We start from the raw sequence: 12761 nt of genomic DNA, 5'->3' as shown, positions 1-12761 counted from the left end.
CGAAGTGGCTCGCATCTGTCATCCCAGCACTTTGAGAGGCCAAGGTGAGTGGATCACAAGGTCAAGAGATTGAGACCATCCTGGCTGACATGGGGAAGCCCCGTCTCTACTTAGCTGGGCATGGTAGCATGTGCCTGTAGTCCCAGCTACTCAGGAGGCTGAGGCATGAGAATCCCTTGAACCCGGGAGGCAAAGGTTGCAGTGAGCCAAGATTGTGCCACTGTACTCCAGCCTGGTGACAGATAAACTCCCGTCTCAAAAAAAAAAAAACAAAACCCACATCTAAAGATCAGCAGGATTTCATTTAAAAAATAATATCATGTTATATGTTTCAAATACAAGCTAAGAACATGAAATGAGAATTTCTTAAAATTAAGAAGAGCAATTATTTTCTTAAGGAAAGAAAATTTCATTTATAGGAATTAAATGAGTTTGCTTTATCTCTAATAGGAAAGCAGCAGTCTCTCCTGGTTGAACTTAAAATATCCGAGTTATATTTTATGCTGGGCATATCTCCCTATCTACCATTAATAAAAAGGTAAATTTTAAGTCTTGAAAAACATTAAAATCAAACAGTTTAGGTCAGTGAAGTTAATTAAATCTAACTAGAGAAAAGGTAAGACCCTAAGGAGAAAATTTGCTTCAACTATAGAAATATCTAGTTATATGATATCCTATCAACTTTCAAAATGATTTCCCTCTTTAGGGTGATAAATACTGTAAGCTGTAAGGTAAATTAAAATTCTTAGATTCACAATTATTCAATGTTTACAAATTTTGCTTATCATACCAGTATTCATTATAGTTCTACTTGGCATCACAATTAAGATCGTGTGATATAACCCTAAGAATAAGAGTATGATCTAGAATTTAGAATGCTGTCTGTACCAGCTAGTAACTGTGTGTCCTTGGAAAGTCACTATCCCTGACACTTCTCCTTAAACTATAAATCAGTATTACAAATATTGGTTATAATTTTATGACTTTCCTCATACAGTGGCTAGGTGGGTAAGCTCCCTCAAGGCAGAGCTGACTATCCCTCCAGCACCTTGATTAGTGCCTGGCACACTCTACTAAACAACTGAAGTAATCATCTCTCTCCCAAGAGAAAAACTACTTAGACCATTTCTAGTAGAAAAGATAACTGAAAATACTGACCTTATTCAAGTGTCAATTCTTTGGCACAAAATATTAAGTTAAACATAGGCCATTTCTATGAAATAATAAAATACACACATACATGATCTATGATTTTATAAGCACGGAGAAAAACATGGGGAGATTCATACTAGAGTGTTAACAGGCTCAAAGGACTGACATGCTAAGAAAAAGTGGTGTAAAAGTGGTGTAGAGATGACAGGACTGCAAAAGTCTCACAAACAGTATCTTAAATGCTGATCTCTAAACAATCACAAAATATGATAATACAATCACGTGCATGGCTAAATCATAAAATGTTAGCGTTACTTGCATCCATGTCACAAGAGGCCATACACACTGTCATCTCAATTCTCTGAAACTAACCCAGTCCATCTAAAAATCTTAAGTGCTGCTTCCAGGTATGAGAAGTCAACTGAAAGAACCAAAATATTAATATTCCAGGACATGGCCAAGCATGGTGGCTCATGCCTGTAATCCCAACACTTGGGGAGGCTGAGGTGGGTGGATCACTTTAAGGTCAGAAATTCAAGACCAGCCTGGCCAACATGGTGATACCCCATCTCTACTAAAAATACAAAAATTAGCTGGGCGGTAGTGGTTCGTGCCTGCAATCCCAACTACTCCGGAGGCTGAGGCTGGAGAATCACTTGAGCCTGGGAGGCTGAGGCTGCAGTGAGCTGAGATCACACACTGCACTCCAGGCTGGGTGAGACCCTGTCTCAAAAAAAAAAAAAAAAAGATTCCAGGACAGGCTTCAACTATTTCACTGTGAAAATGGAATAGTTGGAAAACCCTGCAAATCAGGAGTATATGATCACTACAGAATCTAGCATGAAAAGTAGAGAAATCTCCTCATTCGACTGATCCTTGGCAACCTCCCCGTCCCCTTCTAGTGCCAAGTGCATAACGCCCTTATGCTAAAAATCTACCACCCATGCTCTCCCCTACCATATCAATGTTCCATGCTCTAAATTAGGTATATTCTCCTATCAAAACACCCAATTCTGCAAAAACTTAAGTCACGGATCAAGTAATCAAAACAAATCCATTCATGAGTAACACCCTTATTTTCGTGTTTGGGTAACAGGACAAAGTAAGTAAGGTAATAATGAGACTTATTCAACCTAAGCTCTTGTATTTTTTCTTTTTTTTTGAGATGGAGTTTTGCTGTTGTTGCCCAGGTTGGAGTGCAGTGGCACAATCTTGGCTCACTACAACCTCTGCCTCCCAGGTTCAAGCGATTCTCCTGCCTCAGCCTCCCGAGTAGCTGGAATTACAGGCACGTACCACCATGCCCGGCTAATTTTGTATTTTAAGTAAAGATCAAACTCCTGACCTCAAGTGATCCACCCGCCTTGGCCTCCCAAAGTACTGGGATTACAGGCATGAGCCACCGCTCCCGGCCAAGCTCTTGTATTAAACTAATATGTTGTATTGGATTGTTGCAAATATTTGGTTAAAAGAAAAAAAAAGTATGTTGTGAAATCTTAAATCATTTAGCAAAGGGGAATGAAGCTATTTAGGACTTGAGTGAAAATGTAAGGAAAAATACTAAAAACACCTATAACAATTACTTGGACAGTATAACTTTCTGTAAAAGAATCATTCTGTTTACTTGGTTTCCCTTTTGAGACTGAGTAAATTTTATTAATTTGCCTATGCTCGCTACAGAAATTCCTAATGAGGAGGAAGACTCTTGCTCTGGTGCAGACCCAACAATAAGCTTTGTTACACATGCTGTACCTGAACCCAAGTTCATTTGTTTCAATGTTCTATCTAATAGATATTGCAGTAAAAGAATATCGTACAAAAATTTGGAAGCATCAAAAATTTTCAACAATGACTATCTGGCAGCATATATCCATGACGCATTTGTGGAAGCATGTACAAGTCAAGAACTGCCTAAAGTTCATATATTAAGCAGCTGAAAACACTTTAGGAGGTGGCTATGCCTACTGCAGCAGTCATCTTAGGCTATGATCACTGCGTCCTGAATTTTCTGCCTTTATCATACCAAATGTCCTAATTTTTAACTCAGACAAAAGTCTATCCAAATTATCTGATTCTACTTTGACACAAACTACAAATTAAACACTATTTGACCACTTTTTTTTTTCTGATTACTATGGTACAAGAACATTAATGTTCCTTGCTTTTATAGCCAACAACAGCAATTTCTTTTTCACCACTGATTAAAGCACTACTCCGTATGTTTGCAGCAGCTATTAAATATGCCCTTCAAAAAAACTCAAATAAATATGCCCTTTGAAAAAATGAATCATTTCAAAGAGTATGTGTACTCTCTAAGGAGATTATTATTAGAAGATTTGGGTAAAAGAGCTAAATAAGCACAAAGCACTAAAATAAACTGCCATTATTATTTGCTGAACTCAACAAATTAATAAATTCTTAGTGCCTGACACAAAATCTTAAAGTAGGTTCCTAATAACTCCAGGCATCCTTCCTTTTTGGTTCCTTCTCTAACTTTCTATGTCCACTTTTAGTATACCAACAACATCAGATATCACTAGTAAGTCATATTAAAAAAAATTACTATTTCCACAACTGGTCTTTTCTAATGTAGTGACCTTTTCTAACCTCTCTCCAAAAAAGGCAAACACAATTAGCTCAGACATTAGTCTAAACTGGCTAAACAAGGAGATTTTAAAGAAACAGACATTCAGAGCTCAATATGAAATCTTGAATTTTTTTATTTGAAGATGCCCTTTTAAGTAAAACTTCTCTAGATGAAACCTCAATATCAAGTCTTCCGTAGAAAACAGATAAGAGTCCATTAGTTAAAATCCTTAACCTATTACCTAATGTTCATTATTTCCAGACAAAGGCTACAAAACAGTAAATATTTTACTCAAAGGAAGACACTTGAAAAGTCCTAACTTTACTCATTTATTTAATAAGCATTAAATGAATGCCTGCTTTGGCCAGGGTCTATACTGGGAACCAAAATGCTTTAGTTGCTAACTTGAAGTTACTGCTAGTGGGCAAGACCCTTAAGGTGTTATAAGAGCAGAAAGCAGGTCTATCTAATCCAGTGTTTTTTTTTTTTTTTTGAAAGCGTACTTTTTGGAAGAAACAAGCCCTGAGCAGAGCTTAAGGATCCAAGCATTAAAAAAAAAAAAAAAAAAAAAACTATAGCATCCTCAGAAGTTCAGATTTGGAAAAGAACTTAAATGTGATTTTTTTAAAAAGTCCTATGGAATGCAAATATGCACTTAGGCACATTTCAGAAACAAATGTCCACCCATTTTGACCAGATTATAAAAGAGGGCCATGTAATTCAGCACTTTGGAAGGTGAGAGGATGGTTGGTAGCCAGGAGTTCAAGACCAGCCTGGTCAACACAACGAGACTATCTCTTAAAAAAAAAAAAAAAAGACGTGAACTGCCTTCCTCCTTCCAAATATTAGAACCATTGCCATAGACATCTCACCTCAGAAGCAGTGATGTATTTGAAATAACAAAGAGAAGAGATGACTATGGTAGCAAGGTGGAGATTTATTATCAGGGAATGAAGACTGCAAATACTGTGACCAGTTGGAAAGTTACTACTTTTTTTTTTGAGACAGTGTCACTCTGCCACCCAAGCTGGAGTGCAGTGGTTCAATTGTGGCTTACTGTAGCCTTGACCTCCTGGATTCAAGGGATCCGCCTCCTGTCTCAGCCTCCCAAGTAGCTGGGACTACAAGGTATGTGCCAGCATGCCCAGCTATTAATTTTTTTAATTTTTTGTAGAGATGGAGTCTCCCTGTGTTGCCCAGGCTGCTCTTGAACTCCTGGGCTCAAGCAATCCTCCTGCTTTGGCTCCGAAAATGCTAGCAATACAGGTGTGAGCCACATACACGCTGGAAACCTACTATTAACAGGGCAACATACGTGCAAGAAAAAAAATTTTAATTAGGGAAGATAGATGTCAATGAGATGTGAAGCAGAGCCTAGAAAAATAGTCTAAAAATCATCAGAACTTGCATGTAAAACAGATGTAATTAAGGAGTGGAGGGAGAGCATCACAGGGTCATCAGCTTTCTCTATAATGCCACCAACTTATAGAGAACACAAGATCATCACCCAGTCTCCTACACTTTCATGGGTGTAGGAGAGGCTAACTTCAGTTTCAAGTAATAGAAATGTCAAACGGCACACCTGTAGTCAATCCATTAATGATAGGAAAATGCTATTCAGTTAAAAAACAAGCACTTAGTATTTACTCCCCTACTCAATTACAGCCCTTTTCCAGTAATTTAATTAGTAGAAAAGACATTTCCAACACAAACATTAAAGTGTAAACTAAAAGCATTAAAAACATCAAAATCTTTATTCCTTTGCAACAACCCACTGGAATATACTAAAAGAACAAAAATAGTAATTTCTACTTCCAAATCCAAATTTTAGAACAAATTCATTTTACAGAAGGAAGACAAGGCCATAGTAAATGTGATGTCAAACAAATACATGCTAGTGGCAATGACAAATTATAATACTTGGTAGAGAAAAAGACAAGAAAGTCTCTTTTGCAGTTTTCTGATCACCTCTGATATCTGAGTGACAGCATCCTCTCTGGTCGCTTAAGTACTATTCTCAGAAATTCAAATCCTTTAAGTATTAGGGAGCAGATAGACGATGGTTATTCGGGTTATAACATCCTACCAACCAGTTCTCTCCTCAAACTCTAAACCCACATACACACCACCTCTAAATAGCAACACATACACATTTGGTCATAATTCTCTTCTGCTTAAAACTGGTATTATTGCCCATTTTTTTTCTTTTTATTATTTAAAGATGGGGGTTTCACCAGGACCAGGCTGGTCTTGAACTCCTGACCTCAGGTGATCCACCCACCTTGGCCTCCCAAAGTGCAGGATTACAGGCGTGAGCCACTGCAGCCAGCCTACTGCCCATTGGTTAAGAGAAAAAAATGTAATGCTTTTAGTGTGACAGGAGATCCTTCATGACCTCAAACCCATCTATTCAAACTTAATTTTTCATCGGGTACAGGAACCAAACTGCCTTCTCTAAGATACCATTCTCCACTTCCCACTTGCCTCAGGCTGTTTTTTCCCCCTGAGGCAGAGTCTCAATGGTCGCCCAGCCTGGAGGGCAGTGGGGCACCTCCCAGGTTCAAACGATTCTCCTGCCTCAGCCTCCGGAGTAGATGGGATTACAGGTATGGGCCAAGACACGCAGCCAATTTTTGTATTTTTAGTAGACAGAATTTCACCATGTTGTTCAGGCTGGTCTCGAACTCTTGACCTCAGGTGATCCACCTGCCTCGGCCTACCAAAGTGCTGGGATTACAGGTGTGAGTCTAATTGCATTGACTAAATGCCCTCCCCACCCTGGTCACATCTATTCATTTAATGCAATTAAAATTCAAGAGTCTGTTGTACAAGTTTCTTCCAACCTTTGCTCGTAGAACTGATCGTTCCCTTCCTTAATCTTCAGGTCGGTCATGGTAGCTCACACCTATGACCCCAGCACTTTGGGAGGCCAACCAAGGCAGGTGAAATTACTAGGTCAGGAGATCAAGACCATCCTGGCCAACAAGGTGAAACCCCGTCTCTACTAAAAATACAAAAATTAGCCAGGTGTGGTGGTGTGCACCTGTAGTCCTAGCTACTCAGGAGGTTGAGGCAGGAGAATCGCTTGAATCCAGGAGGTAGAGGTTCCAGTGAGACAGCGCCACTGCACTCCAGCCTAGGCAACAGAGGGAGACTCTCAAAAAAAAAAAAAAAGAAAAGAAAAAAGAAAAAAAATGTCTATGTACCGATTATATTGCCACCCTGATACCTGCATCTTTTTTCAGTCATGTCTGTCTCTTCTTACTAAACTAAAAGTTCCTTGAGGGCAGGAGTCTTATTTATGGATTTTTCTCTCTAGTGCCTTGCATCAACCTAATACAGGTAAATTTAAGATGGAGAAGAAAGCTAATCCTAGATACACAGTAAGATGTACTCAGACACTGCTACCAAAAGTTTGAAAAGCATAAGGGATATGAACTGTTACTGAATAAAACAGAAAGAATAAATAAGTAATGTAAAATACATAAATAATAAACAATGGAATTTAATGGGCTACAGGCTTAACTCTAACCTAATTGATTTCTCCTCAGTGAAAGGTCTTTCAGATTTTCCTTCTCAGGTGTTAAAAATCAACGTACCAACCAACCAACCAACCAACCAACCTTCAGGCCTTATTTCTGCCAAAAACAAATTAGGCTGGTAGATCTGCCTTGCATTCTGTTTGCTCAGTTACTGACATCAATATATTCCAACCGGAAATTTCAATCAGATCACTGGTCTGAATATTATTTAATTTCTGTAAAGGTTAACTAAATTTACAACAATAATAAATTTTGATGCATGTCTCTCCTGAGAAGAGTTTTCAGGATGTGTGATTCAGGCTATGAAAATTTCACAACTGGGTAGAAAGTGATCTAAACCAAGAATAAGTGATAATCACTGTTATTAAGGTAATTTTAAAGTTCTCTGGGCCAAATGGTCAGATACTGAATGAGCTAACCATTGAACTGACTCTGACAATATAGTCAATTGTTACTCAAAATAAAACTATTAATTCTCCCTCATATCTTTATAATACAGGGATACCTCTGAATTAGAAGGCTCAAAACAGACTCAGAAAGCATGTTTTAAAAGACTCTCCCATGAAAACTCCATAATAACCAAGGTCCAATTAACAGAAGAATTAAACTTTTCAGTAACTACCAAGGGGTTAACAAAAAAAAGGGACTTTTCTTACTTAAAATAAGAAAAGTAATCTTTCACAACATACAGTCATGTATCACTTAAAGATAGGGATATGATCTGAGACATGCATCGATTTTGTCACTGCAAATGTCATACTGTACACAAACCTGGATGGTATAACCTACTACACACCTAGGTTATATGATCAGGACTATTGCTCCCAGACTACAAACCTGTACACTGTTACTGTAATGAATACTTCAGGCAATTCTAACACAATAGTATGTCTATCTAATCTATCTAAACATGAAAAAGGTAAAGTAAAAATATGGTACACCTTACAGGGCACTCAGCATGAACGGAGCTGCATGACTGGAAGCTGCTCTCGGTAAGTCAGTGAGTGGTGAATGAAAGGCCTGAGACATTACTATACACTGCTGTAGACTTTATGAGCACTGTACACCTTAAGCTACACTAAATTTTAAAAAAGAAAGCGTGCTACAACTTTACAATATCACTAGGTGATAGTAATTTTTCAGCTCCACTATAATCTTATGGGACAATTATCATATATGCACTCCACCCTCATTATGCAGTACATGACTGTATTAGGCCAAATTCCTCTCAGAAATGGGACTCTCTAAGAGAGAAATAATGGGGAAAATAGTTTTACTCCTAGCCTCAAACTGATTTCTTGCCTAAGAATTCTAGAACTCTCATTTTTATGTTTTTAAGACAAGATATTAGAATGTCTTTGTGAAGCTGAGAAAAATTGCATGTATGAGAAATAGGCTCAGAATGTTCAAAGAATCTGATGGCCACAAAGTCTCTGAAGGCATAAATAGGAGAACTGATTGGTGACCAAAATAAATAATAGTGGCCAGGCTCCATGGTTCACCCATGTAATCCCAGCACTTTAGGAGGTCAAGGTGGGAGAGTCACTTGAGCCGAGAAGCTTGAGACCAGCCTGGGCAACATAGAGAGACACCACCCCCCCAACAAAAAAATTTTTAAAATAGCCAGGCATGGTGGCACACACCTGTAGTTCTAGCTACTCGGGAAGATGCCTGAGCCCAGGAGGCTGCAGTGAGCCTTGGTCACACCACCACTGCACTCCAGCCTGGGCAACAGAGTCACTGTCTTAAAACAAAACAAAACAAAAAGGTAATCATGATAATAATGGCACTAAGTGGTTATTTGCTGGCACATATACTTTGCATATATAAGGAAACTAGAAGTTAACTAATTTGCTTTCCCAAAAAGTAAAGATTTAAGAGCAAAGTCCCCTGACCTTAAGCCCAAGTAGGCGCTTACATTACATGTTGTGTTATACTGCCTCCTACAGGTAATTGGACACTGCAGAAAAAAAAAATGATTGTACTCTGCCCAAAGGAATAAAAGATCTGGAACCTGTCACTCATGTTAAGACAAAGAGATACATATAAGTGGTACCTGGGGTTGATAACAAGATATCCCCTCAAGATTAGTTATAATGAAACTAAGAAATGATTAGGATCAATTCAAAGTGAAAACACCCAAAATCCAATCAAGGTGACCAACATAAAACCTCAGGACTCACAGGACTTACTAAAACTGTAGTCTTTAATATATGTATATTGTATAGAACGTCCCAAATAAAGATGGTCTGCAGATTGCACTGATGGAGGAATTTAAAGGAGTGAAGAGGAAAAGAGTCATAGTTCAGGTCAAGTTTAGAAAGGTTTTTCCTAGGAATTCCAAGATGCAGATATATGCCCAGAGGAGAATACACCCAAGCTGAGGCTACGTCGTTATCCAACTAATCCCCTTTCTTCTGATCTCAGGTTCACTTAAGGAGCTCATTATAATTTGCATTCCCATTCAGATCTGCCTACAGGGAGAGACTACGCTGATAAGGAGTGACTGGTCCACAGCAGATTCTTAAATTTTCTTACATTCATTCCACTTAAAATTTTCTAAGTAACCAACCTAGCCCTATTTGGAAAATTAAACTTTCATTTTCACAATTCCCTCAAATCTCCATCATCTTGCTACATAAATTCAGGAATGTTACTTAACCCTTTAAAGCTTTAGAGTGCTCTTTTGTAAAATGGGAACAAAAATACTTTGCAAAATAAATGTGTTTGGCATACGAAGATAAGGAACTGTTAGTTCTATCTTACTCTATTGCCCAAGCTCACAAAGCTAGTAACTGCAGAAAGCTGGCATCTGAACCCAGACTTAACTTCAAATCCATTCTTTTTCCATTACGACATTCCTTACAGGCTCTAGTCTCAGTTCTGTCACCCCAGACTCTCTTAAGACTTAGGACAATTTACTTAACCTTTCTGGGCCTTACATATTTAAGTGACCTTCCTTCTAGGGCTTAGGCAACTAAAATGTGTGCAAAACAACAACAACAACAACCCTACTACTTAGTCCACAGGCCCCCGGGGGTAGGGGGGGCCGGGGGCGGGGGAAATCACCCTGTGCTTTAAAGTTAAAGCCCTAACTTCTGAGAAACCGGGGTGCTGTGTCTGTGAGGTTACTGGTGTGCCTAATTAACTCCAGAGTAAGCGTGCTGAACGGCAGAATCATTCCAATCAACAGACTACCATCCGAGAGCTAACTTTATAAGATCAACGACTGGCTGGCTACCAATACAAAAGAATAAATTCCATTCACCACCACAGGTTGCCCTGAAGTCAAAAAGGGAGAACTGATCGACATCTGTAAATAGTAAGGCTTACTATCTTTAGACTGGAAATGTTAAAACAAGGACTAAGAACTAAAGTACAGCTTACTTGTTTTGTAAGCACTTTCATGGTGTTTGGTAAATAAACTCCCTACTAATCTAAATCCACTACTTGATACAAGTAACTTCACACTAAACATTTCTAATGCTAAATTTAAAGTACTTAATGGTAAACTGCATTTAAAAAACTTTCTGAAAAGGAACAGTATAAAAAAAAAATCTCAGCGCAGAAATCTGAGTAAAAGAAAACAAGTAAAAACTACAATGATTTACCAAAACCAGGCTTTGGAAAGAAAGTTCAAAAGAGGTTAATTTAGTAAAATTAAATTATTCACAAGAGTAAGGCGTTCCAAATAGCATTCTCTACATTTACATACTGCTCTCGTATTTCACATTATCTTGACCTTATACTCTCATAAAGAATTTTTTCGGCTGGACGTTTTCCTGAAAGGGGTAGCCTTAAAAGTAAAAGAAAACTGTTTAATCCACTCTTCAAAGAGTAGCCCCTTCTTCGACCAGCACACTAAACGTCTATAAGCATAGAGCAGCTTCTTTAAAATCACAGCTAATAAAATTTGTTACCGCAAGTCAGGCTTTTAGGTTCAAACCTTCAACCTCACTTTCTTTTTGATTCAATCTGATAAGCAAAGAAATCTGAGTCATAAAAAAGGAATATCCAGCGCTACGATAAGACAATTGTCATTCCATCCCCTTCCCCCCACAACACACACAGAACTTTTCTAAACTCGTTCCCAGGTTTTCTAAGCCCCCACGCGTAAGCTCCGCACCTCTCAACTGGAACGAAGTCTTCACCCAGGAAAATGGTTTTGAGATTTTTTTGGGGGGCGGGGGAAGGGAACGATAAATCTTTCCCTACTAAGATCTCAAGAAAGTAGGGGCAGGATGTACTGTACCTGGGCGTTGGCGTGGAGTTTGTGCTCGTTAGAGACGTGGTGCCTCAAGAGAAGGGTTTTCTTGTAGTTGCGGGTCCCTCGCGAAAGCTCATCATGCCCCACTTGGGGGAGGTCCACGCTTCCCCCATCTGCAGGGGTCTTTTGGCACCAGCCGCAAGACATAAGGCCAGTATCCCTGGAATAGCGCAGCCAGGGAAAGTCCTTGAGCCAGGAGGCCTGGAAGGAGGACTGAAGCTTCTGCATTAGAGACTTGGGCCGCGCGAGCGGGAAGTGCTGGACAGTCTCTCCTTCGCCAGCTCCCACACTGCTGCCCTCCACTTCGTCCCCGCCATCGCCGCCCGACCGCCTGCTGCTGCTGCAGCTGCCGCCTTCCGCCCCGCTGCCGTCGCCCAGGCTCGCCCCCTCCTCCTCGTCCTCGGTGCTGTCGCTCAGGGACGCGCCGTCCTGCATCAACTCCTTCCTCTCCAGCGCGTCCAGCTCCAGATCTACAGCCGCCGGCCCTCGCCCATTGAAATGCCTCAGGGGCCACGCCGAGGTCTCGGGGCGGCCGCGGCTACTGCCATTGTTGCCGAGACCCCCACCGCCGCCGCCTCCTCGGAAGGCCAGAGTCCGACGGTTCCTTTCCGCTAGCAGGGGGCCCCCAGCGCCACCGCCGCCCAGCGAGGTGGGGCCGCCCGCGTCTTGGGGGAGCAACTCCTTGGCTTCCTCGGCGACGCCGGCGGCCGCCCCAGCGGAGGCCTCCAGGTCTTGGGGCTCCAGGCCCTCCAATTCCACTTCCTCGTCGGCCCCCCGCCCATTAGGCTGCTGAAGCGCGGGCGGCGCTGGCGGCGGGGGTTGTCTCGGCTGGGGCTGCGGAGGCCAAGCTGAGGCCTCCCCGCCAGCGTTATTGTTCGTGGAGCCGCCGCCGCTGGCGGTGACCAACCCGCCTCCTCGGAACGCCAGCGTCCTGCGGTTCATTTCACTGAACGACATGGCGCGCGCCGCCGCCGCCGCCGCCGCCGCCGCCCGGTGCCCCGGCTCGCGCACGGCCTCGGGCCGCGTCCCGCGCGCTCCCCGCGGCTCCCCCTCCGTCTCGCCCCCGCCCCCGGCGTTCCGGTCTCGCGGGGCTCGGCCTCGCCCTCCCGCCAGGCAGCCCGGCTCGTGCTCGCTCCCGGGGCTGCCGCACGCGTCCGCTACCGCTGCCGGGCCGCCGCCTCCGGCCGCTCTCTCGTCCTCCACCCCCGCCCCG

General features: G+C 41.7%; 1 protein-coding gene across 1 annotated transcript in view; it reads right to left on the bottom strand.

Moving 5' to 3' along the window:
• Positions 1–12505, bottom strand: part of ZBTB10 (zinc finger and BTB domain containing 10) — a 36129-nt gene extending 23624 nt beyond the window's left edge. Inside the window, exon 1 of the mRNA XM_064384295.1 lies at positions 11534–12505. Within this exon, the coding sequence (XP_064240365.1) occupies positions 11534–12505 (972 nt within the window). The remainder of the gene's footprint in view (positions 1–11533) is intronic.
• Between the last annotated feature and the right edge of the window lie 256 nt (positions 12506–12761).

Source organism: Aotus nancymaae, unplaced genomic scaffold (assembly GCF_030222135.1).
Source record: "Aotus nancymaae isolate 86718 unplaced genomic scaffold, 86718_ANA_hifiasm-v0.15.2.pri h1tg000036l, whole genome shotgun sequence".
Taxonomy (NCBI): Eukaryota; Metazoa; Chordata; class Mammalia; order Primates; family Aotidae; genus Aotus; species Aotus nancymaae.
Note: the sequence above shows the minus strand (reverse complement) of the source record. Positions and strands in the feature narration are given on the sequence as shown.